Raw genomic sequence first — 20,427 nt, forward strand, 5'->3', positions numbered from 1 at the left:
ATCAGTAGGCATTAGTATGCTGTTCTGCCTGATAAAGTATACTCACTATAATTGGTTCTTAGTATTTACTTGCTTTTTTCCCTAGTAGTGGGATTTTGTATCTGTGTGTGTGGGGGGGTGAAGTATATATATCATTCATGCTTTTTTTTTTTTTTTTTTTTTACTAATTTATTGGCAGTGGCATGCACTTGTCAAGGTGAGTGAAGGTGTTGAACCTGAGGCTGTGGAGCAGAACATAATACGTACTGTAGGGTTATGCTACTTAGAAGAATTCCTTGGTAACCATTTATTATCCAATCCTGGGCTTGTTTAAGAGTGAATGAAGTTCTAGTAATAATTACACTAAAACAATAAATAAGTAATGCTAGTACACATGGTATTCTTAGCCATAATCCCTGATAGTTACGGGTTTTAATGCAGATTATAGCTTGGACATGTTTAATTTTCCAGAGAATAAGTTTTATCTAAAGAGTGGAGAGAATAGTGATTTCACAATTTTGTGAAAACAGAATATGTTGACATACGTATAGCAAATTGTTTGATGGTAGCAACTTAGTAAATGTTACCTGTCAAGTTAAAACTCATATTTTGGAAGAGGTTTGAGGATTGATGTTACCATTTTGAAATTATAAAGTGCTGTCCTTTTGTTCTCTACCTATACTTTTGGTGTTTATTTTATACCTTAACGAATTGCCTTCAACGCACTGAAATGTTGGGTTAGTAAATTGTTGAAGTAATTGGATAGCTTTCTTGGCCATCATAGCATTTACATTTCTTACTCAGCCACTCATGATCTTTCCAATTCAACTAAAGAGTAAAGCAAAGTAGAAATAAAAGGAAGTTCTCCTGGAGGTGTTTTACTATAGTCATGTTGTTACTCATTATTAGTTCTGTGGCATTGAACTTGCACATTTATTTTGTGTCATTGAGAAAGGTCCTCGTTGGTCTTAAAATCATTTGGGTGTTGTGGTTATGTAGTTATTTCCAAACAGTTCATCAGCTGTTTCCTTCTCTTCCTGAATTCATACTTATTCTTTATGTAGGGTTAGGGGAAGGAAGATGAGGAAGATCTGGTGTAATTGAGGGTGGTAGACAGAAGTCACCGAGTCAAGGACTAATTTAGCAACATGTCCCAGGTGGTTTAATTACCACTCCTTATCCAATGTAACTTAGATATAAAGTTGGTGATTGGACTTTCACAAGTTTTTCCTAATGGTGAAATTGAAAAGATTAACCAGATGTTTGCAGAGTTTGGAAATCTGATTCATTTACTCATTTACTCATCCTTTCTTACCTTTCCAAACTCTTAAGTTTAATAGCATCTGATAGTACTGATTATTAATGGTATCTGATAGTATTGGTCACTTAAGTGCCAGTGTCTCATGTTGTCACTAAAAACTCTTACAGCTATTTACAAATGAAGAAAGTGATGCTTACACAGATTTTTAGGTCCCATCCAAATTCACTTAAATTCCTATTTTTAAAAAATTCCCTCTATTATACTTTAAATTCAAAGAATTGATCAAGCCAGGTGTGGTGGCACATACCTGTAATCCTTGCTACTTGGGAGGGTTGCAAGTTCAAGGACAATTCAAGCCCTTTCTCAAAATTTAAAAAGGTCTGGAATGTGGCTTAGTGGTAGAACCGGTTGCCTAGCATGTGCAAGGCCCAGGTTTTAATCCTCAGTACTACACACACACACACAAATAGGAGCTAGAAGTGTATACCGGCTTTTGACCACTTTCCAGTATTGCTTCCAAATAGATAAGTGATTGGTAGATCTGGGATTACATTTGCTGTAGGAAAACAAGTAGTGAAGTTAAGAGTCTCATTTGCAAAGACTGTTGGTTGCAGTATTGTTTGGAACCATAGGGAATGGTATTGGGAAAATAAATGAACCTAATTTATGATTTATTTATTTATTTTTTAAAAATATTTATTCTTAAATTTTAGGTGGACACAACATATTTTACATTTATGTGGTGCTGAGGTCTGTGTCACAGACCATTTAAATGGTTTTCACTTATTCTGGTAATCTCCAGTAATCCTACAGGGTTTACATACAATGCCCATTTTAAGATGAGGAAACTGAGGCATAGGAATGCTCAATGATTTATAGCTGCAAATGGCAGAGATGGGATTCTACCTTAGGTAGGGTCTGACCCCAATGTATCTCTTACTCTGGTGAAAAACTGTTTTGTTTTTGTTGTGTTTTCTTGTTTTTGTGGTACAAAGGATTGAACCTAGGGCCTTGCACATGCTAGGAAAGTATTGAGCCACATCCCCAGTCCTTTTTATTTTTTGAGACAAGGTCTTATTAAGTGTCCAAGCTGGCCTCAAACTTGTGATCCTGCGTCAGTCTTCCGAGTAGCTGGAATTACAGGTGTGCACCAGTATACCTGACCTGCTTTTGTTTTTTGTAAAATAATTATAAAGCTGTTATAATGCATACAAAATGTATTCTTGAATTTGAAAAGTTTCATCAGACATATATAATTACTACCAAATTGTTATAAAGTATTTACCTTCCATTTTTATGCCTTAACTTCCCTGAAAACTATAACCAGTTGGTGAGCCACCAGTACTATGGACCACACTTTGAATTACTGCTTCAGGTCAATTTTAGTGCCTAGGGACTATTCAACAAACCATTGGCTTTTATATACTTCGAATTAAGGATTGGGCTGTGTCTCCTAATGTTGGGGGGGAGAATCTGAAAGTTCTTAGGAATAAATATTTGTTGTATGAAGGTAATGGAGGATGTAAACGGGTATCTTGAGGGAGGAGAGCTCATCATTATTTCTAGAAGAGGTAGTTATATGTATATTTAGATTAAGAGTTGGTGAGAAATTTGAATATTCAAAGCAATGAAAAAGCATGTTTTGTAGTTGGAGGAAATAGATTTGAACATATTGAGAATTTAAAATTAAGTCAGATTTATGAGAGAAAGCAGAGTAATAGCACTAGATCTGGGAAATATTTAGCTTTCTTATATTAGTATCATTCTATAGGGCTAATATGATAATATGTACTAATTTTTGCTGAATGTACTAAAATGCTCCCTTGGATTCTTTGTGACTTGTCCCTACTCTTGCTTGATTTTTTTTCTTCCCCTGTCAACTTCTGTTGCTAAGACCACCTACTGAGCTGGAGTTGCTAAATTAAATACTGAACATTTTTATTTGAACCTCAACAAATGCAGCAAATCTAAAATCAGTTTTAATACTTTGTATATAAACTGGTTGTCTTTTTCTATTTCCTTACTTGCCATCTATATTTAATCTCTTTTACCTTCCAGTTAATGACTTCCACTGCCTGACCTTTGAGGCCTATCAAAATCTCACTCCAACTTACCATTCTAGCTATATCTTTGGTTTCACGAACCCTATCTTTCAGGTATACTGGTTACCATCTTCTAGATAAACAGCACCACTTGCTCCCTATTCTACCCATTATACAATGGCTTTTCAAGGGGAGGTTGTCTTTCAAGTTAAAAATGTGTTTGATTACTTTGAAAGTAGTCAATTATTAAATTAACCTTTACTTTTTGTCCAGGTGATTTGAAAATATGAATGTTAAGACAAAATTTCTCATGAAATTTTCTAATTGGTATACCACCAGCCTTAAATAATAGGGAGAGGGATGTGGTGAGACTTTTCATTAGAGAGTTTTGTTTTTAAATTGAATGTGAATTTAAAACTATTTTACTTATTGTGCTATATAGGAAACAACCTTGAAAACAAGTTTGTATCTCTTAGAGAATTGTTCTTTGAAGTGTTTCTTAGTTTCCATACATACCCACATGATCATCTGTACTTCCTGTCTTCAATATTTAAAAAATATATGATTGAACTGGTACATGCCTGTAATCCCAGGTAGGAGGATTGCTAAATTGAAGGGAAATTTAGCAAGATGATCTCAAATGAAATAGGGTGGAGACATAACTCAGTGGTGGATCCCCTGTGTTCATTCCCCAATTCTGGGGATGGCGGGGAGCAGATTTTTTTTTTTTTTTTTTTAAGTGATTGGAGCAGTTTTAAAAATTCATTCCATGAAACCTTACAAAGTTTCAGAGAGAATTTCCTTGGTGTGGCACACTTGTCCCATAGCCTGGCTGCTTAGTTTACCATTTATCCAAAATCCCATGCCTCATTTGAATTAATCAGAGAATCTTAATAGGAGGTCTAACTTCAAAATATCTAAATTTTATTTTTATATACAGTTTATATTAAATGTGTTTAACAAATTAAAATAAATAATGAACAAATTGGAGGATTTGTTACATTTGATTAATATTTATGTTTAACTGAGGAATGACCTAAAAGTATTTTTTGTTCTGATTCTTTTAAAAACAAAATACATATCTTTGTTCTGATTAGGCATATATCCATAATTGTAAACCATTTTTTGAATAAAGAATTTAATACAGCGTGACATTGTTTTGGATATCATTTATTAATTTCTAATGACAAAAATTGAAACAGTATAAGACTTTCTCATAGAATTTGAACCATCCCCATAGAATCAGACTGAAAGTTTTAAATATCTAATATGGATATTTTGTTTTATTTTTATCTAAGTTAAATATTTTTTAAAAACATTTTATTTATTTATTTAAATTTATTTTTTAGGTGTAGATGGACACAACATAATGCCTTTATTTTTATGTGGTGCTGAGGATCGAACCCAGGTCCTGCCCATGCTAGGCGAGCACTCTACCGCTGAGCCACAATCCCAGCCCCTCTAAATTAAATATTTTAAGAAAGGAAAAACAGCTTGGTTATTTGATTCAAAATTAAAAGTTTTTATAATAAGAAAAAATATTTTATGGTTTTTCAAAGCATTTATCTTACATTGCATGTTAAGCTATATTGTCTTATTAAATTAAGAATTATTTTTTTAAATATATTTTTAGTTGTAGATGGAGACAATATCTTTATTTTTTATTTATATCTTTTAATGTGATGCTAAGGATTGAACCCAGTGTTTCACGCATGCTAGGCGAGTGCTCTACCGCTGAGCCACAACCCCAGCCCCAAGACAATTATTTTAATATTACATATTAAGATAATTGCTATTAAAAGTGATGATCAGAAGATTTTAAATTAGTATATTGTTTCATATTTCCACACGTACTTAAAAGTGGGTAGCTAATTTTACTATAGTTAACTTAGGAAAGATACAAATTTTTATGATTTCAAAGCTGCATCAAATGGAATAAAAAAACTATGTCACTTATTTAAAGCAGGACTTTTAAAATTAAAAGAGCACTTTCTAAATTCTAGGTAATGAGCATATTTTCTCCTGATTACTCAGTTTTTCTTTCTATATATTCATAGATTTGATTATCATCGTAGTCTTCCATTATTCTAATAGTGAAAAGAAGAATAATGGAAGGAAAGCATTAAATGAGTTAGAAGATGATATTTTGGACCCCGTGAAACTTGTAATTCCTCATTTGCTTCATTTTTTAATGTTGCCGAGGTAAAAGGTTTAAATAAAAGTTGTGAAAATGTGGCTTATAATGAGGATACAACTATGGGTTGAGCCTCCAAAATCTGAAAATTTTTGAGCCCAAGAGGAAAAACCTGCCCTCATGTGACAGGTTGCCATTAAAATACAGGTGCACAACTCTTTAATGTCACCAAGAGAAGAAATTCTGTTCCAACTCCTTCAACTTCAATATAAAAATTTATTGTACAAATTATTTAAAATGTTATATAAAATTACCTTCAAATTGTGTTTATATGGTACATTTGAAACAAATTTCCCAGTTAAGATTGAGGTCCCATCCCTAAGACATCTCATTCTGAAAAAAATTTAAATCTGAAACACTCCTGGTCCCAGGCATTTTGGATAAAGGCTACTTATTCAATCTGTACTGTACTTTCGGAAGAAGGATATATTTTGCTGGCATACCCAACCTTACAAACCCTTTGGTGGGATCATCATTGTTTTAAACCCACGTGACAGTATTATTGCTCTTTTACATGGTGATCCTTCCTGCATTTACCCAAATACTTAACCTTTTTTGATATGTTATTCTTTTTCACATCTCCAAAATTCCATCTGGGATCCTATTGCTTATAGGCTAAAGACTGCCTTTGATATTCATTTCACTTGGAATCCATTGGGAGTGGCCCAGTGAGTGGGTGGGTGAGAGGATGTGGTGGAGTCTTGTCTGTTCAAAACTATGTTTTGATGTCTTAATTTAAAAAAAAATTTGTAATTGTAGATGGACAGCATACCTTTATTTTGTTTACTTTTATGTGATGCTGAGGATCAAACCCAGTGCCTCACACATGCTAAGCAAGTGCTTTGCCACTGAGCCACAACTCGAGCCACAACTCTTGATTCTTTTAAAAAATAGATTCAATTCCCTTTTCAAATAACTCTTAATTTCATCCCCATCCCCCATCTTCTGTTTTACCATATTAATCGTCGTTACTAAGTCTCTGTGGACATTTTTGAATCATCTTTGGATGTCTTTTAGGGATGATCTTCAGTTGTCTTTTAAAAATTCTTTGTGTGTCTAGTAATGTCTGCCTGATTGCTAGATACTTATTAATAAAGCTTAAACTGTACTCCTAATGGCATGTAAATTTTGAATCTTTTTATGTAAACATTTGAATTCCGTTTTTTTTTTCTTTTTTTTGGTGGGGGTGGGTAACCAGGGATTGAACATGGGCGCTTGACCACTGAGCCACATCTCCAGCCCTATTTTGTTTTTGTTTGTTTGTTTGTTTTTAGAGACAGGGTCTCACTTAGTTGCTTTTGCTGAGGCTGTCTTTGAAATTGTGATTCTCTTGCCTTAGCCTTCTGAGCCACTGGGATTACAGGTGTGAGACTGAGCCTGGCTTGAATTTATTCAATTTTAAGAGCTCATAGTTCCTGTTGAGTTTGAGCACTGTGGTCATTAACAATATAATTATGAGCAAAATCAAGACATAGCCCATGATCTGAGTGACTTTATAGGGTAGTAGAATGAAGTTGCTGTACATATCCTAAGTTGATAAGAAAAAAATGCATTCTTTAAAACAAGTGTTAAGCACCTATCTGGTTTGAGATCTTTTAGAGCATATCTGCTCTGACTATCGTTTTGTTAGTTCAGTTTAAATCTGATATCTACCCTAGCAGTAAAAACTCAGAGCAGCTTGCCTAGCATACACAAGGCCCTGGGTTTGATGTCCAGAATCACCAAAACAACCCAAAATCTGATACCCAAACACTGTTGTAGCCCTATCTCTGTACTCTGCAACTTTTGTTTCAGCTTCTGGTGTCTTTCCTTTATGTTTTCTTGATCAGTTTACACTAGCATCAATAATAATAGGAGGAATGTGGTGAATACCTATCTTAAGTTGTCCTCAGGTTCCTTTTCTTTCTGATATTTTTAGGTGACAGTATTCATTATGCCTAACCTAAAAGAAGCCACTTTCTTTTTTTGCATATTGATTATTGAAAATGTCAAGTTGCTAAACTTTGAAGTTATAGAGTAGTAAACAGTATGACGTAAAGGCAAGGACCTCTGTATCATTGGCTGGATCACTTTACAAAGCCTTTTTTTTTTTTTTTTTGCCATTGCAATATAGTTGTTATACTCTCTAAAACTAGTTTTAGTCCTCCGTCTACCCCCAATAATAACATACAATAATATGACACGTTAAGAAAATAGTTGATTCTCCTAATTTTGTTGCTTAATATTGATATTTTAAAAATGGGCAAGTAGGTGGATACTGCATATTTTATAAAAATTATAGTTTAAAATTTGAGAAACTTTCTCTTAATGAAGAGATACTGGAAGGAAGAAGAATCTGGTTATTAGAGGTTGGTTTTTGATCTGTTCTATGAAATTATTTGCTCTGATTCCTTCTCCTTAAAAAAGACTATTGACATCATTGGCTCAAGTTTAATTAGAATAATGTTTTATATTGTTTCCATTAGGAAACCACCCCTACTCCTAATCCCCCGCCTACAGAAGAGGAGAAAACAGAATCTAATCAGGAGGTTGCTAACCCAGAACACTATATAAAACATCCTCTACAGAACAGGTAAGCTTTCTCACACACCTAGGTTTAGTGACTTAGTAAGGAAAATGGTGAAGAGGTTAGGTTTGAAGGGGAAAATTAGATGAGACTAGTTTTTGTATGCTCAGGTTGAGGCTTCCATTTTCATTTGGATGACTCATGAACATCAGGCAGTTTTGTGTGTGAATCTTGAGCTCAGAACTAGATTAGAGTTTGAAATTTATCTGTATTGGTTGTAATTGAAGCTATAATAGTAATTAATTCTCTTAAGGAGAAGTGAACTTGACTCAAGACAAATGTCTGAGATATCAACAAATAGAGGGTTTGTGTTGAGGGACAATGCCTGTGAAGGTTGTAGACATAAAGATTGTGGGAGTGGAGGATCATGGAAACAAAATAGTTTGTTTTTAGGATAGCATATGTACCTAAAAGGTCAAATAAAGAAAGGCTCACATAGCTAATATTAGAAAAAGGTTCACATAGCTATTATTAAAAAAATGAATAAATAAAAGTCTTTTTTTTAAAAGGGGAAAGTTTTTTTTTTACAGTGTAGATAATACAAATTGGGGCAGTTTGAAGAGTGAATAGGGCATATACAAATATGTAAAGCAAGCACAGGTAACTCAAAGTTGGAATGAAAAAGGAGAGGTACAAGGTGTAGACTAACTAGAGGTTGGTTGTATTTAAGAGACACGTTAGGAAAGGAGAAGGGGAGATGAGGATGTTTTCATAGTTAACAGTATAGTAGGAAGTCAAAGTTCATTATGTGTAGTTTTCCACAACTACCCACTCCTTCTCACTAATACTGTTTCTGTTTTTCTGATTGTTTTTCTGGGTTGTGTAATGAAAATTAACTTGATTTCGATGATGGTGGCAACTCAGAAATAGTTTAAGAGCCTAGAGGAAAAGTCAGGTGGGATTAATTGAGGATCTTAAAGTTTTATTTCAATTCCTGTTGTTTTTATTTTTTCTTATTTTTTGGGGGGCAAATCTTATTATGATTACTTGAAAGAGGCCTATTATAATTAAGTTTCCTTTAGCTAAAAGAATATTTTCCCTTTACAGTCTTTTTTATTTTTATTTTTTAAATATTTATTTTTTTAGGTGTAAATGGACACAACACAATGCCTTTATTTTTATGTGGTGCTGAGGATCGAACCTGGGTCCTGCGCGTGCTAGGCGAGCGCTCTACCACTGATCCACAATCCCCGCCCCTACAGTCTTTTTAAAATATTTTCTTTTAGTTGTAAATGGATACACAATGACTTTATTTAATTATTTTTTTAATGTGGTGCTGAGAATTTAACCCAGTGCTTCATATGTGCTAGGCAAGTGCTCTACCACTGAGCCCCAGCCCCAGCACCTCTTTGTAGTCTTTATATGTTTTTTAGTCTTTCATTATCATGGGAGACTTTTTAAAGCAATAATCCAAACATACTTTATGAAGTGTTCTCACAGGACACCTGTGGTTCAGTGTCTCCTTCAGTGAGGAACACATCAGTTTTACTAGAAAATGGGGATTATCAGGTAGTGAAACTTCAAAAGTCAAATAATTCTGGAAGGGTAAAATCCTTTCTTAGGGAGGCATTCTACCCAAGTAATAAGTTGAATCGCAGTTTCATTTAATTCAGTGTGACAGTAGCTCCAGAATTTTTTTTTCTCACTATCTTCAGTGGTATCTCTGTATATTCATTCAAGTTGTTAGCACAATTCTTAGTGTTGTTATTGTGAAAAGAAGTAATCAAGGTACATATTCCTTACAGCTTGAAAGAATTCTGAGATTCCTGAAGTGTTACTAGTAAACAAATGTATGAAATCCTAAAAACGAAGTCTCTGGGGATTTTAGTTTCTCTATAAAATCTACTTTTTGTGTAAAAGAGCAGATATCATTTTTAAGAAAAATGATGCCTTTGGTTTAAATTTTGGTAGTTTTTCTCTTTATTTACTTCTTATAAATATCTTGTAAGTTTTATATTGTCTTTCTAAAGAACCCATAATAATAAGAATGATTAAATGAACAGGGAACAAGTATATAAAGTAAAAATTTTTGGCTTTCTGAATCTCTTTTACTTTTTTCTCAAAGTTGTCAATATTAGATTTGATTTGTACTGTTCCAGAATTTAATTTAAATATGCACATGTATATTTTTATACAAATGACTTGTACTGTTTTTTTGTTTGTATGTGCAGATTTTGCCTTATTGTTTTATTTATCCCCCCACATTATTTTATTGGTGCATTATAGTTATACATACTGATGGGATTTGTTGTTGGATACTCGTACATGCATACAATATTCAATATAGCTATATGCCTTGTTTTAAATTTCTGCCATATGCATATACATACACATGTACTTTCTGATCTGCATTAATGAGCATATAGTTTTTTCCTATTTACAAATAGTGCTGCACTTTACATCCTTATGGGTTTGTTTACTTTTTTGAGTGTGTCTATATGGTAAAATTTCAGATTTCTTAGGAGAAAGACTACCCTTGCTAAATTCTTTTCTTGGCTTTTAGACTCTTAACAATTTGAGAATTATTTTCCAGGCATTGTATATTAGGGTTATTAACCTTCCTAAAGCAGGAGAGGCTATTGTGTGGTGTTATTATATTTTATATAAATAATTTCTCAAAGATTTGGTGTCATAACTTCTTTATACTCTTAAACATTCTTGAGGACGCCACAGAGCTTTGATTGTGTAAATTTTTATGTTGCTATTTAATTATTATTTTTAATTGTTTTTTTTTTTTTTTGAGAGAGAATTTTTTTTTTTTTTTTTGGTAGATGGACGCAACACGATGCCTTTATTTTTATGTGGTGCTGAGAATCAAACCCGGGTCCCGCCCGTGCTAGGCGAGTGCTCTATCACTGAGCCACAATTCCAGCCCCAACTATTTAATTTTTTTTATAATAAATGCTGAAATGTGTTCATTTAATTCATTACATTAACCTAAAACATTTTTTTTAGCTGTAGAGAGACACAATATCTTTATTTTATTTGTTCTTATGTGGTGCTGAGGATTGAACCCAGTGCCTCACACATGCAAGGCAAATGCTCTACCAACTGAACTACAACCCCAGTCCACATAAGTCTTTTTTTTTTTTTAGTTTTAGATGGACACAATATCTTTATTTTATTTTTATGTGGTGCTGAGACTCGAACCCAGTGCCTCACACATGCCAGGCGAGCACGCTACCACTTGAGTCACATCCCGACCCCCTATAAGTCTTATTTTTTTTTTTTTTTAGAGAGAGAGAGAGAATTTTAATATTTATTTTTTAGTTTTCGGTGGACACAACATCTTTGTTTGTATGTGGTGCTGAGGATCGAACCTGGGCCGCACGCATGCCAGGCGTGATACCGCTTGAGCCACATCCCCAGCCCCCCTATAAGTCTATTTTTTAAATTTATTTTTTAATTGTAGTTGGACACAATACCTTTATTTTATTTATTTATTTTTTTGTGGTGCTGAGGATCGAACCCAGGGTCTCGCATGTGCTAGGCGAGTGCTCTACCACTGAGGCACAACTCCAGTACCCCACGTAATCTATTTTTAATGAAAATAATTTTGTAATAAAAACACAAAGGAAAAGTATCATTTTGCAATCTATTTAATGAAAAACATAACTTACTAGAAGTCAGCTGGATTTTCATAGCTGCTTTTGCATTTGATCTGTGAAGATTAGTTGTTTCAATGTAAGTATAAGAAGAAAATGTGGCCTCACACCAGTACCTTGCTAGAAAAGGGAGAAGAATTTTAAGTAGCCTTCTAAGATAATATTTCCCCCAATACTAGATTTATTATAGATTACTTGCATTGTAGAATCTGAAACCATATTCAAGAACTTTTCCTACAATGTTATGTTAAAAATCCATGGTCTTCCTTGCATTTGGTGTGGGTATTTTACCTATGTGTGATCATACATTAATCATTTGGGAAATAATTGATTCAGCAAGTAATGTAGATCCTGTGAATGTCAACACATTTCATTGTGTAGAAATTTGAAATAATAATTCATTACTATACCTCTGAGCTCATCAAAAAAGTCTTTAATTTTTAGGAAGTGTCAGCTTATAGTGTCAAATGAAAGCTTTCCAAAATTAAAATTTTTGTCCTGAAAGCTCAAATTTTAAGTCACAGACTCTATTCATTTCCTAAGCAATAACCATGGTTTATCAGTTATTTTGTTCAAGTAAATAGGATATTAGTGGCTAGTTCCCCTCACAAATCAAATAGTTGTCTAAGCATCATATTTTGTATGCCTTAATAGAAGTGCTTTACATGCATAATATGAAAACAAATAAAAATTCAACAAGAACATAATTTTTATTGTTTTGTCAAGGACATTTTTAAATGAACCTGGCAGAGTTGATAACGGATACAGGGACTATTAGTATAGTTTGGAGTCTCTGTCTCTTGCTAAGGCATCAGCAGATTTATCCTTTTTGTACCATTAGTGCACATGTCAATAGTGAATGATAAATAGTGTGTTAGAGTTATATATGAAAAAGGGTCCCCTGGGGTCTGCAAACCACACTTTAATAGTCTTAAAATTAAATTAAAAACATTCTTATACAAACATTTTTGTCTAGTAACCCAGTTATTTTCTTTCCTTTTTGGGGGGTATGGGTACCGGGGATTGAAATCAGGAGCACTTGACCACTGAGCCACATCCTCAGCCCTGTTTTCTGTTTTATTTAGAGACAGGGTCTCACTGAGTTGCTTAGTGTCTCGCTTTTGCTGAGACTGGCTTTGAACTTTCCATCCTCCTGCCTCCCAAGCCACTGGGATAATAGGCATGCTCCATGGGACCCAGCTCCCAGTTATTTTATAAACCTTTATGTTTAAAGGCTAAGCACAGTTTTCTTTTTAAAAGAGACCATATTATTGTTTTAAATTTAGAATATAGTACTTTATCTTGCGAATTTTGTGATAGTTCTGCCTTTTTTTCCCCTTTATAGTGATTGGCAAATACATACAAATTATTCAAGCACATGTTCATATGCATCTCATTTTTGTGTCTAACTGGGGTACTAGGCATCAATCATGGAACTATAAAATATACAATTTGGAAAGCCCTTCAGATATAATTTATATTGATGAAAACATGGAATTTCTCTTTTACTTACCTTTGTTACAGTCCTCCCTCTGGTTGTGGGACCCCAAAGGATGTTCAAGTTAATATAAAATGGTGTAGTGTTTGCATTTGACCTTTGCACAGCCTCCTATATTTATAATACCTATTATGTTAATAGTTGTTGTGTTGTACTTAGGGAATGATTTTTTATATGTTCAATATGGGCTGAGTATTTTTTTTTAAGCTGAGTATTTTCCATCTGAGGATGCTGAACCCTGGATACCAAAGGCTTACTGTATTACATCTCAGAGAACATTGAAATTCAGTTTTTCTAAAGGTGAATCATCTTGGGATGATACATTTTATTGTAATGTTACTGTGTTTATTATCACTATAGGAGAAATTAGTATCTGTAATATTAGGTGTGTGTGAACTGTTATAATTATTTAGGAATAAAACTTTAAATGGAAGTATATTCAATTATATAGAAACTGGTTAACATTGTTTCAGAACATATCTTTGCAGTATTACTTAATCCATTTGTGTTCCCAGTTGTATGTTTCAATAAATATAGAATCAAATTTAATAGTTTTTCCTGTTCCTAACACTCCCATTTCTTCCTCTTTGTCTGATAGCTATTTGTTCCTCTCAAAATTCAGCCTCCTTGTTTCTTACCTTCCTTTATGGCTAAGTGTGTGTCTAGTCTATTTTTTCCTTGTGCTTATTTATCTCTTAACATATAGTTCTTTGCACACTGTGATTTTCTCTCCCATATTTATATGAAATCTCCCTGAGAGATTAACCTCAGGGTCTCTAGATGTTACAGGGAATCTATTGAAACAGTACACTTAAAAAAAAAAAAAAAAAAAAGCCCTTTTTCCCCCCTCTGGTGTTCAGAATTGAACCCTGGGTTTCATACATGCTAGGCCAATCCTCTACCACTGAGCTATATCCCCAGCTGAAATGCATATTTTTTAAATAAAATAAATTGAGAAAAGTATTCATTATTTGCCAATGGATATCAACTACAATTAAATTTTTAAAAATATTTTTGGTAAAATACACATAAAATTTACCCTTAATATGGTACAGTTTAGTAATGGTAAATACATTTACATTCTTGTTGTACAACTAATCTCCAGAAGTATCATCATCTTACAAATAATAGCTGACCCCTGACCCGTTAATCAACAATTTTCTATTAGTACTTCTGTAGCCCCTGGCAATCACAATCACCATTCTCTGTCTCTCGAGATTTTGACTAATCTAGGCACTTCATTAAAGAGGAATCGTACAGTATTTGCCTTTTCATATCATTAATGGTAATTGTATGTCAGCACAACATTTTGTTCATCCATTCACCTGTTGATGCCATTTAGGTTGCTTTCACCTTTTGACTATTGTGAACAATCCTGATGTCAACTTGGGTGTACGATGACTGTTTTTTGACACTGACTTTTTATTTTTAGATGGGCACTCTGGTTTTTTAAAAATGATAAAAGTAAAACTTGGCAAGCAAACCTTCGACTGATCTCTAAGTTTGATACTGTTGAAGACTTTTGGGCGTAAGTAAACATTTATTTTAGGATATGTGTAATTTTTTTTTTCTCTTTTAATTTGAATCCACAACATGAAGGATGAGGGATGAGTGAAATTAACAAACGTTCATCTGAAGAACTTTGTCTTCTCCTCATGAATGTTTGAATTTGTGATTATGCCTGATCAGTTTTAGAAAGGTTCTATCCGTTATCCTAGGCCTGAATATTCTGTATTCCTTGATCTGAAATATCCTTTCCTTCAAAATTCTTTATTGCCCTAAAACTTTTGGCAAATAGTTGAAACTTGTATCCTTTAGTGGTTGCCTAAATAAATCTCCCTTGTAACTCTAGAGCACTGTTTGGTGTCCATTTCTATAATTATTTTCAGTATAATGTCTGGAATTTCTTATGAAGTCTCAGGCTGAAATGATAAGAATTCAAGGGAATGTCAAGAAAAGGATAGTATCTGTGATGATAGTTCATTATAATTTATGATAGACTAAGAAAAATTGAAATGTTTTTCAGATTTTGTTTCTAGTTAAGCATAAATTTGATTTGGAATCAAACTTGTGCATAACTCCAAAGTACAATTTAAATTTTTGATTCTGATTCTCTAATATTAAACAAATTTTTTGTTCTGTTTTGTTTGGGGCTAGGGATTGTCAGGGCCTTGTGCATGTCATACAAGCACAAGGCCTTGACACGTTTTAGTACGTGTAGGCAATGTCATTTCATAGTGGATTTGTTTACCATAATTTAGAAATTTGAAGGAATCCTTCAGCTTTCTTTAATGACTAAATTACGTCTTAATTTCTTTTTTTCTAATAAATTTCTTAAAAACAACCTTTGAGTATTTTTGTTTTGATCCAATCTGTATATTCTCAATATTTTGTTCAATATAATAGCACAATGTTATAATAGCACTATTATAAATTCTCATAAACTAAAGAGACTTTAGAGCACCTGAATAAGAAAAGAAGTGGCAAATGTAGCATTAGCTAGGCTTTTCACCTTAAATTCCATTGAAGAAATGTGCTCTCATACTAAGCACTTATTGTGCGAAATTAGTAGTGTTAATGATGAGTTATCATTATTATCAGGTTTCTTTTGTTGCCTAGTTGAAGCTGTCATTGATAACATTGTTTGGGAAGTTACCATTAGGTAGTGATCCCACAAATCTTATGGAACATGCTCTTTTACCCAAACTGGGATTATAATAGGTGTCTTACCCTATGCAATCTGATCAGAAGATGCCAAGTTCTTTCTTAAAACTCTTCTTTGAGATATTTCCATATTAGGTTTAAATAGTTCTAAGAGAACCTAAGCATAACAGTCTGTAGCATATGACTGAGGTTTATTAATTTCTGCCATCTAATGTTTGACATAGGCAAAGCATTCTCTTGCCAATTTTTTAAAAAAATTTTTTTTTAGATGTAGGTGGACACAATCCTTTATTTTATTTATTATTGTTTTTTATTTTTTATGTGGTATCAGCATTGAACCCAGTGCTTCATGCATGCTAGGCAAGCGCTCTACCACTGAGCCACAATCCCGGCCCCCTTTTGCCAATTTTTAAAAACAATTTTGCGGTAAGAGAATACAGGAATCACATGATATAGCCATCTACTATCAGGAAAATGAATGTTTAAGTAATTGCAAATATTATTCTGCTAGTTTTGTATTTGGAAATGGTTTAGAAATATCAATTCCATGCTATATGTAAATGATTATAATTCCAGATGGTAGAGCTTAGAACTATTATATTTTTAAAAAAGTTTTCCGAGTAATCATTCTGCTAACTAGCCAGTAAAATTTATGGTTTTGGGGAATCATTCTACTTTTGGATAAACTTTAAGGATAATGATGTTGATTATTTAAGTCATGTAATCCTGAGGATCAGGTTCATGTTTTCTCTTGATCTCTCCCCTTCCCCCCAGTATCCAGGGATACTCTATCACCAAATTATACCCCTAGCCTGTTTTATTTTTTGAGGGAGGGGTCTCACTGAGTTCTTCAGGCTGGCCTTGAGCCAGCCTCCTGTCTCAGACTCCTGAATTTCTGAGATGTCTAGTGATGATTTGTTTTTTTAGTGTATGAGAACAAACAAAACTGTTCATTACCCTCATGTTCTATCATTTACTTAAGCAACCTTATGCCTTTATTTTCAGTTTTTTATATATACATTTGTTTGTAATTATTTGTATGAGTTAACCAGTGTACCAAAATGTTTTTGTTAAAAGTATTAAAAATAGTTTGTATTATAAATTGTTTCTTGAACATATCATTAAGATCTGTTTTGTCTGTCCATTTCAGAAATCGACTTCATAGAAAAACAAATACATGTGAACTTTTTTGTGTTAACTTTTCGTGTTTCTAAGTGTGTATAATGCAAGCACATAACCTTTCATTACATATTATATTTTTAATTGTTCTTTTCTTTTGCCTAGTCTATACAACCATATCCAGTTGTCTAGTAATTTAATGCCTGGCTGTGACTACTCACTTTTTAAGGTATGCCTAATCAGTGATTTCATGTATTTAATATAGGACTAGACCATTCAGGTGTTCATTAAGAAATCTTTCCAAAAAATTAGGAATAGTTTCTACTATGATGCACAGGCTAATAATTAAATTGGTGTTACTAGGCTTTTAACATCAGCATATTTTGCTCTATTTATGGTATAAAAATTAGAAAATAAGAACATTACTCTAAGGGCATACTGAGATTGTTTTTGATGAAAGCTCTGATTTTTATTTTCTTCCCTCCAGTCCAGTTCCTCCTTTTTGTATTTAAGTAGACTGAGCTTGTCAGGCTTTCTTAATCAGGGGTTGCAGGGTTTCTTGAAATATTTATGACTGGACTTTGTCAGATGGTTGGAGGATGCAGCATTAATTAACTCTGAAATTGTATACGTTTTGCATGTGTTTTCTAGGTGTTGAAGAATACGTAGTTAACTGATAAAAGGTGTCTGCTAGGCAGAAAGTTTAAGCATTTCCAAATTAAGGAAAGCACAAGGTTTGGTAACTAATAGGCGACAGAGTCACGCCCCTGATATTTTTAAAGTCCTTTTTGCTTTTTTTTTTAAATAAAAACTCGACCCATGGCAGTTCATAATAAAGTTTAAGAACTTGACAGTATTTTTCTTGCTGATTGTAGTGGTTATCTCCCTCAAAGTCCAGGTCACAATATTGTTTAATAATGCTGTTTTCTTCCCCTGTAGGATGGTATTGAGCCTATGTGGGAAGATGAGAAAAACAAACGGGGCGGAAGATGGCTCATTACATTGAACAAACAGCAGAGACGAAGTGACCTCGATCGTTTTTGGCTAGAGACAGTAAGTTTTAAAATTATAAGGCAGTTTTAGAATACTGACTCTTATATTACATTACATTTTGTTTTGGTTTACTTAGTTTAAGAGGAAATAAAGATGCCCACATTAGAAAATCTTGAAGTTAATAATTGTTTTATCATATGAATCCTGTATACCTTATGTGCTAGTATGATGAAATATTCTGCCATACTAAGTCTAATTAAAGTGATTGGAATTAAAATCCCACCTTCCATAATAAGATTACCCTGGTCATTTCATTAACTTTGGAATTTATAAGATTTTTAATGGGTTTGCAACCCATTTATAGCATTGCTGTATGTGTGCTACATTTTCTTTTAGAAAGAAGTAAACAGATTATTACTTAATACCATTCAATCTAAAAATGTTTCAGTAACCCTTTTTTTAAAAAAAAAAAAGTTTTTTAGTTATAGTTGGGCACAAAACCTTTATTTTATTTATTTTTTATGTGGTGCAGAGGATCGAACCCAGCTCTAGGCGAGTGCTCTACTGCTGAGCCACAACCCCAGCCCCTGTAGTTAGCACTTAAATATTTGAATGAGTGTTTTTTTTTTTTGTTGTTGTTGTTGTTTTAAAGAATAGAGTTAATTTTGCTTTTGGAAAAGGTCATCAGTAAATAACAGTTTAGAATTCCTCATTAAAAAGTCAGGACATTTCAGTTTTGCAAAATGAAGAAAGTTCTTGAGATGAATGGTAATAATGGTTGCCCAAAGTTAAATGTTTTTAATGCCCCTGAACTACGTGTTTAAAAATGGTTAAAATGATAAGTTTTATGTTTTACCATCCCCCCCCCCAAAAAAATTAAGTGGTTTATAATCTATTGGATGTAATTTGGGATTTGTTGTTGTTTTTGAAGCTGCTGTGCCTTATTGGAGAATCTTTTGATGACTACAGTGATGATGTATGTGGAGCTGTTGTTAATGTTAGAGCTAAAGGTGATAAGATAGCAATATGGACTACTGAATGTGAAAACAGAGAGGCTGTTACACATATAGGGTAAGGTTTTGCTCTTTGCCTACTTCTTTGACAATATTAAGGTAACTGAAACCTGGAGTTTTTACTTGTGGTTTAGAAATACTTGGGTTTGTAAACCATTATTTTCCTTGTATTGTTTTAATGACAATTTTTATAATTTTGAACTCCTGTTGGTGCTCATTGTCTTACTTATATAATATTTTTTTCTAATCCTGTAAAGTTGCTTTTTCTTATCTAGTATGTAATCCTTAGAGCACTCTACTTAAGCTTGCAGTACTTTATTCACTTACTAAGTAATGAAAATATATTTTTCTCAAATTTGGAAAGTGCTATTTGGAATAAAAGTTCTACTTTGAAAACTACAAATGTATAAACCATCATAATTCAGTGAGTATTAGCACATGATAGTGAAATTTCCACATATATGTACACTACATAGAATTTTACTTGAAAATAAACATTTTAAGTTTTGTCCATATTTAAAATCCACATGTATAGGTTTTTCTTTTTCTTTTTTTTTTTTTTTGGTAAATTTTGTTCTTTGCAAAAATGACCTGTCATTTACTTTCAAACATTATTGTTAGGATTTTTTTTTATTACAATTACATTAGTAAATTTATTAAATTAGTAAAATTTGTGGTTTAATTTTATGTTAATAAGTACTAGGTAGTTATAGGTCACAAAATGTTTGAATTGCTCATTTGGTGATTTTTCAAACATTATAAATTCTCCTAGGAACATACCTTCCAAACCTTTTTCAGGTTCATTCTATGTGGGGCTTCTATAAGAAAGGAGTTGATCGGCAATTTGTTATCATATTTAAGATCTTTTCCATCAGCATCAAAACATCGGTTTAGGAGTTTCATTTTACTTTGAAAACAATAGTTAAAAAATATAGGTTTCTTTCTTATGAAAGTTTTGTATTTTGTCAGCATTAAATATTTTTGAAATCTAAAACATTTTGATAATTTTTTAAGGAAAAATATTTTAACCCTTCTAATTTGTATGAGTCAGTACTATGGCTTTTGACATTTTTAGTGGGGAATTATATTTGTAGGGAATGCATTACGCCATAATTTTAATCTAGTAGTCATTTTCACTTATTATAAAAAGTATTTTTAGATACTTTATTTGGAGAAAGTTAGTAGAAGCTTCTGAAGCAGGGGTGGAGTATGAAAAAGTTGGAATGGTGGAGTATCATTTTGGGTGATGCTCCATAAAAGTGTACATTCCCTTTTTTTTATTTTTTATTGCTTCTTAAAAATATTTTTGCTATATTTTTTCTAAGAATAAAGGTTTAGATTTCTAAGTTGATGTATGACACTCTCTGTGATCTTTCCCTGGGTCTTTGTTAGCCTTGCCTGACATTCATTTGTGATCCATAACAGCATAGCCTTATTTTTGGTTCTCAGCCCTCAGAGATGCACCTTTTTTTCTTACCTCATGACTCTAAAAA

At 33.0% G+C, this 20,427-nt stretch overlaps 1 protein-coding gene across 1 annotated transcript in view; it reads left to right on the forward strand.

Annotated features, from left to right (window-relative positions):
* The window catches only part of Eif4e (eukaryotic translation initiation factor 4E), a 44,001-nt gene that overhangs the window by 15,564 nt on the left and 8,010 nt on the right, over nt 1-20,427 (forward strand). The window contains exons 2-6 of the mRNA XM_027926789.2: nt 7,942-8,048; nt 14,578-14,673; nt 17,094-17,157; nt 17,868-17,981; nt 18,853-18,992. Of these exons, the coding sequence (XP_027782590.1) occupies nt 7,942-8,048; nt 14,578-14,673; nt 17,094-17,157; nt 17,868-17,981; nt 18,853-18,992 (521 nt within the window). The remainder of the gene's footprint in view (nt 1-7,941; nt 8,049-14,577; nt 14,674-17,093; nt 17,158-17,867; nt 17,982-18,852; nt 18,993-20,427) is intronic.

Source organism: Marmota flaviventris, chromosome 7 (genome assembly GCF_047511675.1).
Source record: "Marmota flaviventris isolate mMarFla1 chromosome 7, mMarFla1.hap1, whole genome shotgun sequence".
Lineage (NCBI taxonomy): Eukaryota > Metazoa > Chordata > Mammalia > Rodentia > Sciuridae > Marmota > Marmota flaviventris.